Genomic DNA, 19,766 nt, shown 5'->3' with positions numbered 1-19,766 from the left:
AGTGAAAAATTCTCGAATGGGACGTAAAACAACATACAATCAATCAATCAATCAATCATTTAACTCTATTTTTTGTTAATCTGCAACCAACATGGGCACCTGATCTTGGCCAAGCCGCATGTACTTTCTAAGTACGGTAGCTAGGTGTGTTGCTACAGCTTATCAATAAACTTTCTCATTCTGCTAAAATCAAAAGTACACTCGACATCTATGTACTATTGGTTCCAACGTATGTCCTTCAAAATTAGATAGAGGTTATCTCTTACAATATTTCTAGAGATAACTCTTTTTTGCGAATTTTGACAAACCATTTTGGACAAACCATTCTACAAGTATGGCAAACCGGATGTGGGTTTTTCTTCTCTTGGCTCTCCCCTTTGTGAAAGGTGAGTTGTATTAAACAAATCAAAAGGAAGTAACTAATTCTATAAAACCTTCAGTAGCTAGATAGGTTACTTAAAGACTTTTATCTCACTGATCTAGAAGTAAGGCTGTTAAGGTGAAATCAAATTCTTTTATCTTTGAACTATGCATAAAAGGAGTATACAATTTTTTCCTGTGTTTAAATTCAGTTATCTTTGTGTGGCAAAACATCGATAAATTTCTCATTCATAAATAAATATTTTAATATGTTTATATCACAAATCTGGCGCAAGTATTGATATTGGAGTCATTGAATCATTTTGTATAAAATACATGTTATGAGTGTTAAGTTGATATTCCAGTCTTCAGAACAACGATCATAGATGGTATGCCTTTTATGGAACGCATACGGTGTTTGGCAACTTTGATTAAAAGCATGTTTAAATTAAACACATTGAAACTTTCAGATTTTTTTTTTATATTGAATAATCAACATCAAGCGAAATTCTCAATCTCAATCATTGATTAGCAATATTTATACATGTATTTCTATTTTTTTGAAGTGCCAACAGCATAGACAAATGAAAATATGCAAAGATTTAAAATGATGAAGCATATTTGAAACAATAACCACGAGACAAACATCTACTCATTGCTGACCTAAAACAAGCCAGTCTTTTATATGTATTTCCTTTTAATTTGATTATTCATCCATTTTGTATAAAGAAATAACTTGTATACTCAGTCCTGAATCTCATTGATAACCACCAAATCTAATTCGTCATAAAAGTAACGTTACGCATGTTTCCCTTCCTTCCCTAATTACATTGTATATAAATCTCAGTACCAAAATATATATATTTGAGTACTGAATTCTGATATTAATTGATCTTAATTAATCGAATCTACCACTCCACTTATATTTATACTTTCCTTATTTTTACCTCTTTTTGCACGTGCACATCCATCAAATAATTATCATATTTTTATTGTAATTTATGTTAATTTACGATAGTATTAATATTTTAATATACGAGGGCTGTTCGTAAATTATTGAGACATTCTAAATATTTTCCTATCTGATCAACGATTTTTTGGGTGAAAATTGGTTTATACATGTAACAAACACCAAAAAATATATAAAAGCTAGGAACATTTCAGAAATATTATAATTTTTCTTTTAAATGACGTGTCGGTGGTAGGGTTACATGCGCAATCTCGAAATTAGATGTTAGAATTCTGTAGCCTCTTCGTATACTAAGTTCTGGTTGACCTAGAGAATGTATGGAAATTTATAAAATTAAAGATACCATATTTTGATCTTTATCTTGACCTTGTTCTGTTTGATAGATTATTTTAATTAGAAGTACAAATATCTTCAAGTTTTTTCATGAAGGTATAGAAATCTTATTATGGTGGCAAAATGAATTTGAACGTCAAGGCGGAGCAGTAGACATACATAAATTTTTGTGCAGACCTAAGTAGGTAGAACTGTTCAGACAAAAGACCTTAAACAAACAGAGGAAACTGCTACGGCTTTAGTTTATCGTTGATTTAAACATGTTTCTGACAAAACATTCAACCACAGTGAAAGCAAAAGAGCTGGACGACCATCAGTCATTGCGGACAAATTAATTTACCAGTCTTGGTACCGAATAAGGCACGTCCGACTGTAAGAGTTATTTGACATTTGGGTAGAAACAACACAAAAGTTTGTAAAAAAAAAAAAAAAAAAAATTAAGGTTAAAGAAAGGAGAAAATTTGCGCCATTTTGGTTCCTAGAATGTTATCAAGTGATGACAGAATTTAAAGAACAATTGAGCTTCCTGATCATTTCAATGTGAGAAAAAAGAACCAAACACTGAAGTAACGTTAAAATGACTTTGCGATTCTGCAAAGTGCTCCGATTCAATGGACATATGAAAGTTTAGAATTTCACCGTGACTTATCTTATGATGTTATCAACAAGAGATTTTGCATATTTGCATTAAAAGTTCTTGATAAAATTCAGGTGAAGTTTCATGACTTGATCTCTCTTCTCTGGAGTTAAAGTCTCAATAATTTCCGAACAGCCCTCGTATTCTTACTTAAAATTGCCACAAAACAAAGAAAATGGTTGCATTTACCAAAAGACGAATTGTTACAATTTTCAATATTTTATCGTTTTATTATAACTAATGACACAAATGATTCTTATGATAAAAATGACAGAAATAAAAAAATTGAAAAGAAAAATTATAAAATTCTATTTCAAAATGTGTCACTCGTGTATTCGTGTATCATAAAATATATATGTAACCATTTACAGAATATTGTTTTCAGGAGCATTGGATAGTAAGGGTAAGCAATTCATTGTTACTTTCATGGACAACAAGATTCTGCAGAACACCGACATCAATCCAGAAATCTTCATAACCACCTCAAGCACCAAACCAGTACACGTCAACGTGACGTCACCGGGATCAAGCAATCCACGAATAAACGAACATTTTGTCGTCTCCCGTGGAATTGTGCACCGGGTTGTCGTAGATCAAGATTTCCGACTGAACCACACCGAACTTAGCACTAAAGGGATTTTGATTTCGGCAGATGAAGAAGTTGTGGCATACGGGGTAAACCGAGAGGTCTGGTCGGACGATGCCTACTTAGCACTGCCTACAGATGTTCTGGGGAAAGAGTACTATACCATTTCCTACTCCCCATCCTATTATTATTGTGAGTTTGCTGTGATTGGTGTTCATGACCACACTAAAGTTCATATCAAACTGGCTAACCATCCAAATGTCAGTGTTATTTTCCGTAACCATACCTATCAAGGCAATGACTGGATTAACGTAACACTAAATCGCTATAGCACCCTTCAAATCACATCTGTTGGAGACCTTACAGGAACGCACATCATATCGAACAAAGCAATAGGTGTTATTAGCGGAAACAAGAAAGCTGTTGTGGGTACTGCTGGTCCTTCACGTGACCATTTGACAGAAATGTTGCTTCCAGTACAAGCTTGGGGTAAGAACTTTGCCACAGTGCCAATCCCGGAGAGAGCAGTGGGTGATATTTTCAGATTTGTCGCCAGCCAAGACCACACGCATATAACGGTGACAGGAGTCATAAATGGTAAAAATTTTACAGACCATTTTAACATAGCTCATGCTGGGGGATATAGACAGAGGAATTATAGCTCAGCACTTTACGCCCACGTAGTGTCTAATAACCCAATTGCTTTGTATCAGATTTCGGCAACACAGGATAGGGGTCACAATCACGTGGACGCAGCAGATCCGTGCCTGATTACAATTCCTCCCATTGAACAATATGCAGCAGATTACACTTTTGCAACACCCCAATACTCCAAAGGCGAGTATCAGAACTATTTCATGTTTGTAATTGACTCCAGTCAGACTGCAGGTCTGATTCTAGATGGAAAACCGCTGCCACAAAATCAAACGTATGTCCACATACCCGGCACCAATCTAGCGGCGGGATTTGTGAATATATCTGTGGGTACCCATACCGTCACGCATAACAACCCGAACACGGTTATTGGTGGTATAGTGTTCGGAAAAGCCAAACTCGAGTCGTATGGATTTCCAATCGGTCTGCTTACACAACCTGTTAATTCTGTGAGTGTATTCCGGCTATCCAGTATTAATCGATATAAAAAATGATCAAAACATAAAGCATTATAAAATTTGAAAAATTAAACGACGACGTATATATCTTATGATCATCAGCAATTGTTTATTCAAGTTGCTCAAATATACAGAGACAAACATTTGAAAATTTAAAATTTCTTACACTGTATTTAACCTTAAGACTGAAACCCAAATACAATGTATATTTGTAATTCATCTTTACTTAATAAGCACTAGCACTGTCTAGCAGTAGTTCATTAGGTACCTGTGCAAACAAATGTTTAAGTTTGCTATTCCTTCTATTTCTAAATGAAAAAAAGATGCTTTAAATAATGCCATAAAATGACTCAATGACAGATTTTTAAAATTGCTTCGCGATTAGTTTCATGCATTGCAAGAGCTATTTTTAGGCAATGATGGAAACGATTCTGAGAATTAAGTTATTTGTCTCATTATATATTTGAAATAGTACATCTTTTGTTATAGGGTTGTCATGCGAAGGCGATGTCTCCGGGTGATGAAGTAGATAACGATTGTGACGGAGAGGTAGATGAGGAGGACTGCGATGGAAAAGGTTCGTTAAAATCAATTATGTGCCCTTTTAATAAATACATGTAACAAAGATTTCCTCAATATAAAAGCAAAAGATGCTTCAGTAGAATATTTTAGAGCATTTTATTTTGTTCCAGACGATGATGCAGATGGAAGGATAGACGAGGACTGTAGTGGGACGCCCTTGAGTGAGTCTTATTCACTTCCCTTCATCATTTATTAATATGTTCTGAAAGAAAAATCTATTGCTTCTTACAACCTATCTTCATAATGAAGAGTGAAATATTTCTTTGTTTTCTTTACAGCGGTTATCGGAAGGAAGTGAAACTTTTATGTCAATAAATCAAAATTTAAGCTTTTCTGAGTGTTTCTTTTCCTAGTCGTGATATTCATCCATTTTTTTTTTATTTCGACACAAGGGGTAGTCATGGTAAGTAAAAATTGAAATTTCTGTTAACTTTTAAAATGCTACTCTACATTCAGTTTAAGTGTGATTTTAAATCTGATTATGAAGTCAATTACATACAGTATATAGACATACAGTATACGTGATTTTTTTTTTTATACTCAACAAAGGTAATACCATGGTTACTTTAAATAGAATATTCTGCGAACTGTTACGTCTCATACAGTTTGAATGATTGTAGCGTACCTTGCAGGATTTTTTTCAGTCATACGAGACGTCACCATATACCGGTTGAGGATTTCAGATTAGGACCTTTACTGGCACTCAGGCCATTGTTAGTCCCCTACCGGTGAAACCAGAGGGGACTATAGGTTTCCTTTGAGTCTGTCCGTCCGTCTGTCTGTCTAGCTGTCCGTCTGTCTGTCCCTCTGTCAGTCTGTCCCACTTGGTTTTCCGCACTTTTTTTTTCTAAACGCTTGTAGATATTGAGCTGATTTTTGGTATGTGACTATACCTTGATGAGTTATAGATCAAGTTTGCATTTCGTTTTGCTTCATTGATTTTTGACGGAATTATGGCATTTTCAATTTTTAACGCGAACCAGATTACACTTTCCGGTAGGGGACTAGTATTGCTAATGCAATACTCTCAGAATGCTTGTTTAAAGAGCTATAGTTCATTATCGTGCCAACGCCATGACGCGAGACATCGATTTTTAAGGTCTCATGGACAACAAGGTTATTTACCAGTGATAATTAACAAATAATAATAAACCACAGATCTACTTTCATTAAAACTTATTTTAGAGCGTTTGCTCTAGAGTCGCAGAGTAAGGAGTTGATCCTTACGTCGCGGGTTCGAATCCCACTGAGGGACGTCGAGACCGGTCCTTCGGATGAGACCGTATAAACCGAGGTCCCGTGTCGCAGTAGGTGCTGGATCGAAAAAGATCCCCCACTGCTCAATCGCCCTAAGAGCCGGGTATAGTTCAAAATTTGCAGCTCTCCACCGGCAAGTGGTGGCGTCTCCAAATGATTGAAAAATTCTCAAGAGGGACGTTATACAACATGCAAGCAAACAAAATTTCATCTAAGCTAAATTACTATACACAAAACAAAGTTTCCGTAAAAATAAATGTGTAGATCAAACTACTCTATGGCCAGCAACGTGAAACATTCAGAATTTAGGAATATTTTTAACAGAAATAACTTTTCAAAGAAAACTTCTTTTTATATGATATAATTTGGAAAAAAGTCATCTTATGCATTTCGTTTATATATCTATCATCTAAAAAGTTCTTTAAGATTCCCATGACAAAATCTGCGTGAAAAAACATTGGGATGCTTCAATATCATTATGATTAACTTGGCCTTGCAGTTTTTAAGATTATTTTTTTAAAATGCATTTTGTAAAATGTGATCCCCATTTTAGTAAACTTTAACCCATGGGGGCATAATTAAAAAAAAATTAATCCACACAGTTTAGGAATCTTTGTATATGTGTGGCATGATTGTGGTTCTTGCGAAGATTTTCAAAATTTATTTCCTATTAATTAAGTCCCATGTAAAACTTCAATACTTTAAGGACCCTCTCTACACTGCACCCTAATTTGAGGGTACTTTTGTGTAGTTAGACTGACCCGCCACTTGACATAAAATAGAATAAGTTGTAATCTGCACTGTATGACATAATTTAAAATAAATTCAAGTGTTCTAAACATTATATTAGACCAAGATAGATTAGTTGAAGACATTATTTGCATGTATTTTCTCCATCTGATTAAGGAAAAGCGATTTTTCTTAATCACTACTTCATTGTCTTTGAAGATTTTTCCCGGATTAAAAAAGGCAGGCTCCCTATATTAAAAATGAATTAGTTAATTTCAAAATATCCTTCTTTACGTTATATAATTTTTTTAAAGTCCAAAAAACATTTTTCATCGGTGTATAGAGGGTCCTTAAAAGTATTGTTCCTATATATTTTATTGTAAATCTTTGATCCCCCTAATGTGGCCCAAACCTACTACGGGGGTTATGAATTGTACTATTAAAATTCCACAATTCCCCAGGAAGCTACCACATAATTTTCATCTTTTCTGGCCCAGTGGTTCTAAAGAAGATTTTTAAAGAATTTTTCTAGGTATTTCAATGTAAAACTTTGATTCCCTATTGTGGCCCCACCCTACCCCTGGCGGCCATGATTTCAACAATTTAGAATCTACACAACCTCAGGAAGCTTTCTCCTAAGTTTCATTTCTTCTGGCCCAGTGGTTCTTGAGAAGAAGATTTTTAAAGATTTTTTTAATATGTACATCAATGTAAAACTACCGTTCACGGTAGCTCAGTCGGTAGAGCGCTCGCTCCGTGATCGGGAGGTCGTGAGTTCGAATCTCGGCCGCGACAGACCTAAGTCGATAAAAAATAGGTAGCAACTGTTCCTTCGCCATGCGCTCGGCACTCAGAAGTGAAAGTTGCGGGTCCTTCGGATGAGACCTTAAAAACCGAGGCCCCGTGTCACGGCAGGCGTTGGCACGATAAAGATCCCTCACTGCTCAATGGCCCTGAGTGCCGAGTAAAGGTCAAAATTTGAAGCCCTTCACCGGTATATGGTGACGTCTCTATATGAGTGAAAAATTCTCGAATGGGACGTAAAACAATATACAATCAATCAATCAATGTAAAACTGAATTCCTATTGTGGCCCCATCCTTCCCCTGGGGGCCATGATTTGAACAATTTAGAATCTACACTACCTGGGGAAGCTTTTACATAAGTTTCATCTCTTCTGGCCAAGTGGCTCTCGGGAAGAAGATTTTTAAAGAATTTTTCCCATGTCTTTCAATGTAAAACTAGGATCCCCTATTTTGGTCCCTCTATACCCCAGGGGATTATGATCTGAAAAATTCAGAATCTTCATAACCTCAGAAAACTTTCCACACCAGATTCATTTTTCTTCTGCAATGGTTCTTGATAAGAAAATTTTGAAAGATTTTTCTCCTAGGTATTTCAATGTAAATATTTAAACTTTGATCCCCTATTGGGGCTCCACCTTACCCCCAGGGGTCATGATTTGAACAATTTAGAATCTAAAGTACCTCATAAGGCTTCCGAATAAGTTTCATTTCTTCTAGTCCAGCATTTTTTAGAAGACTTGACTTTGACTTTTCTTGATTAACTCCCCTTGGAATAGGACTTGGTCTTTTATTTTGAATAATTAAGAATCCCCTTCATCAAGGATGCTTTGTGCAGATTTTGGCTAAGATTGGCCCAGCGCTTCTTGAAAAGACGTCGAAAATGTTAAAAGCTGACAGACGGACAGACAGACAGACGGTCGCCGGACACCAGGTCATCAGAAAAGCTCACGAGCTTTCAGAGCAAGTGAGCTAAAAACACCGAAAGAATGAATTAATTGTGGCTGATTTCTATCTGAAACTAACACCGCGCTAAATTGACTATTTATTGATTTAATTTTGATTTCTTTTTTATTTTACTGGTTATAGTTAAACCATCAAAAATATTACAAAGTTGTCTCTCGTCTTCCCTGATAAGCTCAAGTAAGCTTAAGTTACACAAATCTACAAGAAAATTAACCAGTAATTCTGTGAAGGGCATTTCCAGGTCTTTAAGTGTCCTCCCTATCATTTCAAAATGTTTAGGTAATTAGAATAAAATGTAGTTATCTATATTGAAAAATATAATTTTAATCCATTTGTGGCGGCTCATTAAACTAAGGTTAGTTATAAATCAATTCTAGTAACAGTGACTGAAGATTGAAAAAAGGCTTTGATCGCTGCAATTCTGGTGGATCTTTCAGATGCTTCTTCTTGCCTCACCCCTCATTTGCTGCACAAAGCATCTGACTTACCAAATCAGTATTACATTTATGACGTAAAAAAAAACAATAATGAAATTAGTTGCCCAGTAGAAATTTTCAAAATTAATAAAAAATAAATTGTTTTAAAAGAGTTTCTTGTACATGTAGTTGTTGCATTGTTTATCGTTTCGATCACCAAAAGAGCAACCAAAAGTAAATAAATGAATAAATAAACGATTTGCATTAAAAGTAAACTTGTCATCTGCATACTAACGATCCTTATCTTCGAGATAGCCTATTTTGATTTACATGGACAACCTTTATCTGTACTGCTACCTCTACAATTATGGCGAACAAGTTGTGGATTTTTGCCCTGATGGTGCTTCCCTTCGTTAAAGGTGAGCTCTATCAAATATGTTTTGCCAAAAGCTGAAGGAGAAAATTCAATTAATTAACCACTCATTTACAGCGAAGTACAAAATTGTGTTTCAAATGTTTTATCATATAGATATCCACTATAATCAACAAATTAGCGTATAATTAGCGTATTTTACGACGATATTTCGGCCAGTTTGTCCACGGGTGATGAGTAAAAGACGAGATCACCAGTGGGTATCCGACAATGATGCTTTATTAGTCACCAACCGGTGAAACCGGAGGGGCAATAAGTTTCCTCTGAGTCTGTCCGTCTGTGTGTCTGTCTGTCCCTCTGTCAGTCTGTCCCTCTTGGTTTTCCGCATTTTTCTCTAAACGCTTGCAGATATTGAGCTGATTTTTGGCGTGTTACTTTACCTTGATGAGTTACAGATCAAGTTTGCATTTCGTTCCGCTTCATTGATTTATGACGAGATTATGGCATTTTCAATTTTTAACGGGAGCCAGATTACACTTGCCGGTAAGGGACTAGTATTGCTTATGCAATACTCTCAGAATGCTTATTAAATAGTGAATCTGATGTAAGGTTATATTTGTTCATGCAAGTTAATAATCCTTATAACAGAAATGATATGAAATAAGCATTGAACAAATAAATTTAAACCAAATAAGATATTTCTTCACAGTGTTATATGCGGTCCTTCGGATGAGACCGTATAAATCGAAGTCCCGTGTCGCAGTAGGTGCTGGCACGAAAAAGATCCTTCACTGCTCAATTGCCCTCAGTGCCGAGTCAAAATTTGCTGCTCTCCCCCGGCAAGTGGTGACGTCTCCATATGAGTGAAAAATTCTCCAGATGGACGTTAAACAAAACAAAGAAACAAACAAAACAAAACAGTGTTATATTCGATGCTAAAACTGTACAACGTTCATCAATTATCAAAAGAATCAATAAATATAGGATTTGGCGGTGCTTCACAAAACCCCTGCCAGACAAAGTCCATTCTAAGAGAAAATGAACTACCAAAAAGTTCTAGTCTAGGTATCCTCAAACGCTTCAAAAAAAATCCTGCCATACAAATCATGCTTTCAACCATTCCGATAATTCGTAGTGTTTTTACCCTGCTATATCGTTTATTTGTATGAGTGATGAATCTAAAGAAATGGAAGCTTCAACAAAATTCCATTAACTTTGTCCTTCTTCTTTTTGAAGGGAAAAAATCTATTTTAATCCAAAGATTTAAAAATAATTCATTTACAAGATTTAGAAAATTGAAAAAAAAAAAAAACAAAACAAAAAAAAAACAAATCAAATCTTGTTAAAGACAGTTCACGTACTTTTTTGACTTAGGTGATTTGTTCAGTTAATTACTGTTAAATGCATTTCGAGCCTTGTTTCATTAACATCAACTTCTTTGTTTAACATTTGATTACTTTTACATTTCTTTCCTGTAATAGATTATAGTTAATTATAGGAATCTTAATTGTAGTTTTTTTTTAAATTAAGGGTTGCATGACTAGTGAAAGTTAGGTGTGTATAAGAAGGTACTTGAAATAGCAAGTGATTACAACACCATACGATTTTTATTGCACACATCGTGTGAGTTGTAGCACTCTAAAATGATTTTAATAATATAAAATGTTTGTATTTACATTGTATCCTTTCTAAAACATACCATAAGCGGTATTGTTATGCTAGCAAATGACAGATTGAGAAGAAACACACACATAGTCAATCTCTCTCTCGTATTATATTCCAAAACAAACGTTAAAGATGCATTTACTAAAACATTGAAAATATTTTAAAGGAATCAAAAATACTGACTTCATATTTCTGAATAAGAATTCCCATTATGTGTCGTCGCCTTTGCAAAGTGTTCAGAATGTTTGTCATGGGATGTAACTGGGCTCTTCAACTGCAAGAATCATAATTGATACCTACTCAATTTTGAAAATAACTGTTAAAGTATACAATCATGTATGATTTCTCATTTTAGGAGCACTGGACAGTAAAGGGAAACAGTTTATTATAACGTTTATGGATAACAAGATTCTACAGCACACAGACATCAATCCCGAGATCTTCATTACCACTTCCAGCAATAAACCTGTACACGTCAATGTGACGTCACCACGATCTCGCAATCCACATATAAATCAACAGTTTGTTGTAACTCGCGGAGTTGTGCACCGAGTTGCCGTCGATCAGGACTTCCGATTGAATCACACCGAGCTAAGCACCAAAGGAATTTTGATCTCGGCTGATGAAGAAATCGTAGTATATGGAGTAAATAGAGAGGTCTACTCGGACGATGCCTACTTGGCACTGCCTACAGATGTCCTGGGGAAAGAATACTACACCATTTCCTACTCCCCGTCCTATTATTATTGTGTGTTTGCAGTGATCGGTGTCCATGACCACACTCGTGTTCATATCAAGCTAGCTAATCATCCAAACATTAGCGTGAATTTCCACGGTCATGTCTACCACAGAAACCAGTGGATAAACGTTACCCTTAACCGCTTCAGCACCCTTGAAATCTCTTCCGTTGGGGACCTCACAGGAACTCACATCATATCAAACAAAGCTGTGGGTGTCATAAGTGGTAACAAGAAGGCTGTTGTGGCTATTGCTGGCAGCACTGGTAATTCACGTGACCATCTGACAGAAATGTTACTACCTGTCCAGGCCTGGGGTAAAAACTTTGCTACAGTGCCAATTCCTGAAAGAGATGTAGGTGACATTTTCAGATTCGTTGCCAGCCAAGGACACACCAGTGTTAAAGTAACTGGAGTCATTGATGGTAAAAATTTTACGGACCATTTTTTTCTCAGTCATGCTGGACAACATGTGCAAAGGAATTACAGCTCTAAGTTGTACGCTCATGTGACATCTAATCATCCAATTGCTGTGTATCAGCTCTCGGCAACACAGGCAAAACATTCCAATCTGCCTTCAGATGCAGCAGATCCGTGCCTAATTACAATTCCTCCCATTGAACAGTATGCTGCAGATTACACTTTTGCGACACCCCAATACTCCAAAGGCGAGTATCAAAACTTTTTTATGTTTGTGGTTGATTCCAGTCAAACCGCTGGTCTGATTCTAGACGGAAAACCACTGCCACAAAATCAAACGTATGTCCACATCCCAGGCACCAATCTAGCAGCGGGATACGTCAACATATCAGTTGGTACCCATACCGTCACGCACAGCAATCCGAACACAGTAATTGGCGGTATCGTGTTCGGTAAAGCTAACCTCGAGTCTTATGGATTCCCTATTGGTCTGCTAACAAAACCTGTTAATTCTGTGAGTGAATTATGGAATAATCATTTAATCATATACTATATACAATCAAAGAAAAATAAATTAACCTTGATCAATTGTCATTCAAGTTTATTAAACACATAGGAACATTGTAAGAGGATTTTTTTTTAGATATGGCAATAAGAATTAATGAAGTACTATTATGTACGTCATTGTTTATTTGGAAGTAGTATATATTTTGTTATTCTAGGGTTGTCATGCGAAGGCGATGTCTCCGGGTGATGAAGTCGATAACGATTGTGACGGTGAGGTAGATGAGGAGGACTGCAATGGAAAAGGTTCGTTAAAATCAATTATGTACCATTATTAAGTAACAGGGTAGATTTCCTCAATGCAAAAAGCACAGGACACTAAAACAGTATATTTTAATTTTGTTTCAGACGATGATGCAGATGGAAGGATAGACGAGGACTGCAGTGGAGAGCCCTTGAGTGAGTCGCATTTGCTTCTCTTTACCAATTTATTCATTTGTTTTGGGTAGAAAAAAACTATTCTTATTAGTTTGTCTTTCAAATGAATAATGAATTAATTCTCATTTTCTTTTCTTTTCAGCGGTTATTGGACGAAAGTGATTTTTTTTTATGTCAATAAAACAAAAAATCCATTTTTTACCTCTGGGTGTACGACAAGAAAAGCTAATTAATTGGTAAGGTGTCCGTCGTCCGTTTGACTATTCGGCTGTAATTTTTTTTTTCGAAACACGCCTCCATCTACAGTTTTATTCCTATCCCAGTAAAAACTTAATACTCAATTTCTGCTCTTAACACATTTATAAATACGATGATTTACTTATATCTATCTAAATCGACTGTATCAAATTTTGATTATAGCCTTACTCTTCATCAAAATATTAACTGCAGTGAAGGAGAAACTTCAGACGTATAATTGTTCTATAAGCTATCTTCACGAAGTGCTGTGAAGGAGAAACTTCAGACGTATAATTGTTCTATAAGCTATCTTCACGAAGTGCTGTGAAGGAGAAACTTCAGACGTATAATTGTTCTATAAGCTATCTTCACGAAGTGCTGTGAAGGAGAAACCTCAGACGTATAATTGTTCTATAAGCTATCTTCACGAAGTGCTGTGAAGGAGAAACTTCAGACGTATAATTGTTCTATAAGCTATCTTCACGAAGTGCTGTACAGGAGAAACTTCAGACGTATAACTGTTCTATAAGCTATCTTCACGAAGTGTTGTGAAGGAGAAACCTCAGACGTATAATTGTTCTATAAGCTATCTTCACGAAGTGGTGTAGTTCAAATGTGGATTCTAAAAACAAAGAATTTTTGAAAAAGAAATTTCAAAACTTTTCAAGCATAAATAGCATCAAAACATATGACTTTTTCTACGCTTTATCCAACCATTCCTCACGATAAATTAAGAGCAGGGGCCCGTTTTACAAAAGAACTTACGACTAAGACCAAAAACTTAAGTTGAATTGTAAAATTTTGCAAAATTAATAATTATGTTTAAAAATTGCTAGCGTAATAATATCTTTCTCCATTCCATTTAAAAAGATTAAAACCATTTTCAATTCAATGTAAATTAAAAAGGTATAAACAGAATAAAATTTTGATCTTAGTCGTAAGTTCTTTTGTAAAACGGGCCCCAGGCTTTTTAACAACATAGCCAATAGCTTCCTCAATATAATGAAACTCGTAAATTTTCATATCTTGTGATTGGTCATCTACAAAATTACTTTGTTTAAAATAACTCTGATTCTACATAACAGTGCGCTGAAGTTGATATTAAAAAGATGCTGGAGTTCTTATTGACAATATCTTTGTAGTTTTTGGAGCCAAGGTCTTCCAACAATCTTTTGGAAATCCGATGAGCACTAAATGTGTTTTTTTTTATCCGACCTGTTTTTATATTCCTATGAACATACTTTATCCAAAAACCAGACATGAAAACTCTTGCTGTGGCCTCCAAATCAACATTTAGATATTAATGCGACGTTTAATTAACTAACAATAGTTACTTTAATTCATATGTCGATATATCTCAGTTAAGTCGAAAATAGAGCCTGTCATATCTGTTTCATATGTGGATGTTTTACGATAATGGACAACTAATTACAAAACTGTATGTCAAACAAGATGACTTCAGTTTTCCATCGTCAATTTCCTTTTATTTATGTACAAGTTTTCCAACATCACCTGGCTATGATGTTTATGTCTCCCAACTGATTCGATACGCAAGGGCATGCTCTGAATACGATTAATGTTTAAACAGAGGGAAGCTACTTATAAATAAGTTGATGTTACAAGGATTTCAACAATCCTGTTTAAAGCCTTTTTTTGGTTACCACTGATGACACCTACGACCTTGTTTGATACGATATGAGTTCCAAGGTTTACAAGACATTTGACATAGGGTGCACGCGGCGTTTCCAAATATAAGAATCAAAACTTCAGCGTAGTTCTGGAAAAAAGACGTGAAAATTTATTTATGTGTAATTATGTAAGATTTATCATTTTGAGAAGCATTGGACAGTGAAGTGAATTTGAAGATCAAATCCTCAGTGTTTTTAGCTCACCTGAGCTGAAAGCTCAAGTGAGCTTTTCTGATCACCTGTTGTCCGTCGTCTGTCCTTAAATTTTTCACATTTTCAACTTCTTCTCAAGAACCAATGGGTTAAATTTTAACCAAAGTTAGTACAAAGAATTTTTGGGTAAAGGGAAGATTAAATTGTTAAAATGAAGGGCCAATTCTTTTTACAAGGGGAGATAATCAAGAAAAGACAAAAATAGGGTGGGATCATTAAGAAATCTTCTTCTGAAGAATCACTGGGTCAGAAAAGCTAAAACTTATGTGGAAGCATCCTGGGGTAGTGTGGATTCTAAATTGTTCAAATCATACCCCCGGAATAGGGTGGGCCTCAATAGGGTATCAAAGTTTTACATTGAAAAATATAGGAAAAATCTTTGAAAATCTTCTCAAGATCCACTGGGCCAGAAAAGCTGAAACTTATGTGGAAGATATCTGGGGAAGTGTAGATTCCAAATTGTTCAAATCATGGCCCCTGGGGTAGGGTGGGGCCATAATAGGGAATCAAAATCTTACATTGAAATATATGGGGAATGCTTCCTGGGGTAGTCTTAATTCTAAACTGAGTTTTACATTGAAATATATAGGAAAAAGCCTTCTTCTCAAGAATCAAATGGCCAGAAAAGCTGAAACATATATGGAAGCATCCTGGGGTAGTGTAGATTCTAAATTGTTCAAATCATGAAAAGCAGAGCCAAAGTAACTCAGGTGAGCGTTGTGACTCATTGTATTGCTGTCTTTTGGAAGGAGTATTATAGTGAATGTATATTTAAAAAAGATTTGTTTAATTTTACCCTTTGTTATTGTAGGGTTGTCATGCGAAGATGATGTCTCCGGGTGATGAAATCGATAACGATTGTGACGGCCAGGTAGATGAGGGGGACTGCTATAGGAAACGGTAAATGAAATAAGTGAGATAAAAAAGTACTCACACCTTTTAAAATTCCTAATATGCACTATAGGTTAACCTCTTAAAAAATCTGAAAAATGGAATGTAAACTGTCCAAACTCGAAAATCCTATTTCTTGGGATTGGACCTTTGTCTTACTTTTTTAGTACATTTCTTTTTCAAATCCTGGAATTTGCCAGTGCTTGACATTACAACAACAAAAAGTGGGGGGGAGCATCTAAATGAAAAATTACTATAGCAAAATACCATACTCAGAAAAAAAGTGTCCCGTGTTCTACGGGCCAAAAATGTTTACCATGCTCCTTTTTTAAACAATTTCCAATTGATTTGATCTTTGATCATCATATTATTTGCTAATGTGAAAAAAAGAATGTTGTCAAATCGGAAGATTTTTAGTAACCTGTTGGTCGCTTACTTTTCCGATCGAGTAACCGGATACTCATATGTTTTTTTTTCTTCAGACCTCTAAATATCCTTGTTCACGTTGTATACACTCATTAGTGACTGTAATATACACTATATGTAATGCCATCATAGTCATTACAATTTCTATATTTATCATTTGTAAAACGGAAATGCACGGCATGTGAATTTTATTTATAATTACAAACACACACTATCTTAATAAATTTGTTCTCAAAACACACTGTAAAAGTTGTCTGTTTTGCGGGATGTCCTTTACATATCGCGGGTTTCAGAGTTAAATTTCAGTCTGCGGTGGTTTAGCATATATGTTAATCCCATTTTACATAAATAACACCTCACGGATTTAAAATAAGCCATTCTTTTTAAATATTTCTATGCTTTTGATACACGTGGCGGTATCGTCTTTCATGTTGTAATGCGGACTAGATTACACAGGTTTATTTGATTTGGTTATAATTAACGCAAGTCTTCAAAAACGTGTATACACACCCCTTGACAATCAAAGCCATCAATTATAAAAAGTGTGAAAAAAAACTAATCAAAACAAATGGATCATATTGGTAAAACATTAGGTCTTACTTTAAATTGATCTAACGGTTAATAAAATGGTAAATAAAAGGGGGAGGCATGAATAAACAAAAAATTACATTTTTTCTACTGATTTACTATGTAAGAGGACGATTTATCCTAGTAACCGAGTAGCAGTTTTACTAACCGATGATTAACCGGTTAACCGAGTACTCGTTGACAACACTACAAAAAGGTATGGGATTTTTTGCTGCTTCAGAGTTTTTTTTTTCAGGCGGATTTTTTTCCCTTTTAACTGTGGTGGCTCTTCCCCATTCTTTTTCAAATTGCTGGTTACCGTCACGGTAGCTCAGTCGGTAGAACGCCCACTCCATGATCGGAAGGTCGTGTGATCGAATCACGGCTGCGACTGACTTAAGTCGATAAAAAATAGGTAGCAACTGTTCCTTCGCCAAGCGCTCGGTACTTTGAAGTGAAAGTTGTGGATCCTTCGGATTAGACCTCAAAAACTGAGAACCTCACTGCTCAATGGTCCTGAGTAGAGGTCTAAATTTGAAGCCCTTCCCCGGTATTTGGTGACGCATCTATATGAGTGAAAGCTTCTCGAATGGGACGTAAAACAACATACAATCAATCAAATTGTTGGTTCTCTGCGCTTGAGAACCAGTTGAATTTATGGATACAAGAACATAATGATATTGTATATAGTATATCATTGAGAACTTTTGTTTCAATGACCTTGACGATAGGATAGACAAGGACTGTAATGTTGCGCCCCTGAGTGAGTAGTGGACACTTCTGTCTAGTTTGTGGGGAAAGTCTGTAAGAATATTGAGTCATTTAACTTTTTTGGATAACTTTGCTAGATCATTCTCCGAATGCATTGTATGTTTAAAATTCTGCTAAGCAAACTCAGTCTCTTTTTTCAATTCTATCTTATCGTAATCAAATGTGAATACTTAAAAACAACAAAAAACTTTTAGAAAATTTGAAATCATACAATTTCACCAAAATCAATAGCTTCAAAATGTATGACTTTTCAATACTTAATACAACCATTCCACAGATCAGACTTTTTGACATCATAGACAACTGCTTCTTCCATAGAAATGGAACTCAATTCGCACACTTTGTCATTAGTAATCTGCAAACTTATACTTATTATGTAAAATCATTCTGATTCTGAAACAGGTACTCCAAGGTTGATATAGAAAAGATGCTTGAGTTTCTCATTGTCAATATCTATATAGTTTTGTGATCTGGTCTTCAAATAATCTGTTGAAATTGTCATCGGTACAAGTTAGCAGACCTGTTTTTGTATTCTTATGAAGCAGAATTCATTCTAGTCTTCTACATGAAAAGAAGTCTCTCTCTTTTACTTCAATTCAACATTTAGATATATCGTTTTTATCGTTTTTTCGATTAACAATATTCATTTCCATTCCGAAATTGATTCTATATATCCCAGTGAACTCGAAATAAAAGACACCAGAGTCTGACACATCTGCTTCATATTAGGATATTTTACTATAGAAAGACAACTGGTGACTTCAGCATTTCTAACGTCAACAATCTTTTCCCCCGTAACAATATACCATTATCACTTGTACATAGAGTTTGTGTCTCCCAGCTGATTCGAAACACAAGGGTATGTTCTACGTATGAACATTTTCTAAAACGAAGCCGACCATTGGCAAATAAGCTGATGATACAAGGATATCAACAATCTCTTATAAAGTCAATATTCCGCAAATATAATGACCTTGTTTGCATATGCAATCTGTCGTTAGGTCGAATACTGATTAAAGCCTTTTTTTTTTTTACAAATTGTTAGGCCATTATTTTTACACTGAATCGTGTACAGGTTTTTCCTTTTAACAGATCATTACAAGAGGCACAAGGCAGATTTGACCGGTCGACATGAGATGCTTACTCCTCCATGACACCTGATCCCATTCCTGTTTTCAGAGGTCTGTTTGGCTCTGCTCGCAATATATTTTGTTTATAGGGACTTTTGTACATGATCACTGTTCTTTAACTTCTTTATCTTCACATTTCATGATACAATAAAATAAGCATAGAACTAATCAATTACGTGGACCCAATAGATACTAAGCTCATCGAAATTCCTGAAAATCCAGAATAATCAGTATTCATTAGTCTGTATACCAAGAAAATAACAGTGTCCAGTCATTAGGTATGTAAAAAATAAATATTCTAAGATTTGCCTCACTTATTTTTAAAAGTATCCAAGTTTTCTTATTCTATATCTATCAAAGATTAATGAAGTAAAGATAAAAGAACATCTATTATTGTTTTAATTTTATATCCATGTATTTGCATCATCCACCTCGTTGATGTATATCCGCTTGGGAAGCCTCGCGAATATTTAAAGCAAGTATGAAATCACTCAGTATCCTCTATGTATCTACACGTATAACAAAAATTGCATAAATGTTCACGAAATTCATATACACCCAAGGCACCGATTCTATGAAGTTTGTTTTGTGTATGATTTATAGATTTTTAAAAGATGTATTCTGCTGAGATAACTTATTTAACTTTACAATCTTGCCAAAATATTCATGATATTCATGATTTGAAAGAAAATACGACGTAAAAATGAGTTAGTGAGCGTATTTTTGAGATACAAGGCATTGAATATAAGGCGAAAAACCAGAGTTCTTTCTATGAAAACAATCAGAATCAAATTGCGAAAAGAAAATAGTGGGTTAGTGGGCAAAAATGTATGCATATTTTGATGGATAAAACCAGAAGAGTTCCATAAAAATGGCTGACACCTCTGCATAATCAACAAAATACATTTTTAAGGAAGTTCGATCCTGAGGTTTAGAATAATTTTTTGTCTGGACCT

The 19,766-nt window shown here is 35.2% G+C and overlaps 2 protein-coding genes across 2 annotated transcripts; both read left to right on the top strand.

The window, feature by feature from the left end:
- Nucleotides 1-324: 324 nt before the first annotated feature.
- LOC133196041 (IgGFc-binding protein-like) lies at nucleotides 325-4,878 on the top strand. The gene is made up of 5 exons (XM_061331992.1): nucleotides 325-386; nucleotides 2,686-3,989; nucleotides 4,488-4,575; nucleotides 4,691-4,741; nucleotides 4,859-4,878. Exons 1-5 carry the CDS (start codon nucleotides 335-337, stop codon nucleotides 4,876-4,878), a joined length of 1,515 nt encoding a protein of 504 aa, XP_061187976.1. The 5' UTR covers nucleotides 325-334.
- Nucleotides 4,879-9,115: 4,237 nt separating this feature from the next.
- Nucleotides 9,116-15,868, top strand: LOC133196040 (IgGFc-binding protein-like). The gene is made up of 5 exons (XM_061331991.1): nucleotides 9,116-9,169; nucleotides 11,144-12,459; nucleotides 12,668-12,755; nucleotides 12,858-12,908; nucleotides 15,837-15,868. Exons 1-5 carry the CDS (start codon nucleotides 9,118-9,120, stop codon nucleotides 15,866-15,868), a joined length of 1,539 nt encoding a protein of 512 aa, XP_061187975.1. The 5' UTR covers nucleotides 9,116-9,117.
- Nucleotides 15,869-19,766: the final 3,898 nt, after the last annotated feature.

This window comes from Saccostrea echinata, unplaced genomic scaffold (genome assembly GCF_033153115.1).
Source record: "Saccostrea echinata isolate AGI-Se365-2 ecotype Australia unplaced genomic scaffold, CSIRO_AGI_Sech_v1 ptg000030l, whole genome shotgun sequence".
Lineage (NCBI taxonomy): Eukaryota > Metazoa > Mollusca > Bivalvia > Ostreida > Ostreidae > Saccostrea > Saccostrea echinata.
This window is presented reverse-complemented; position numbering and strand designations above follow the sequence as displayed.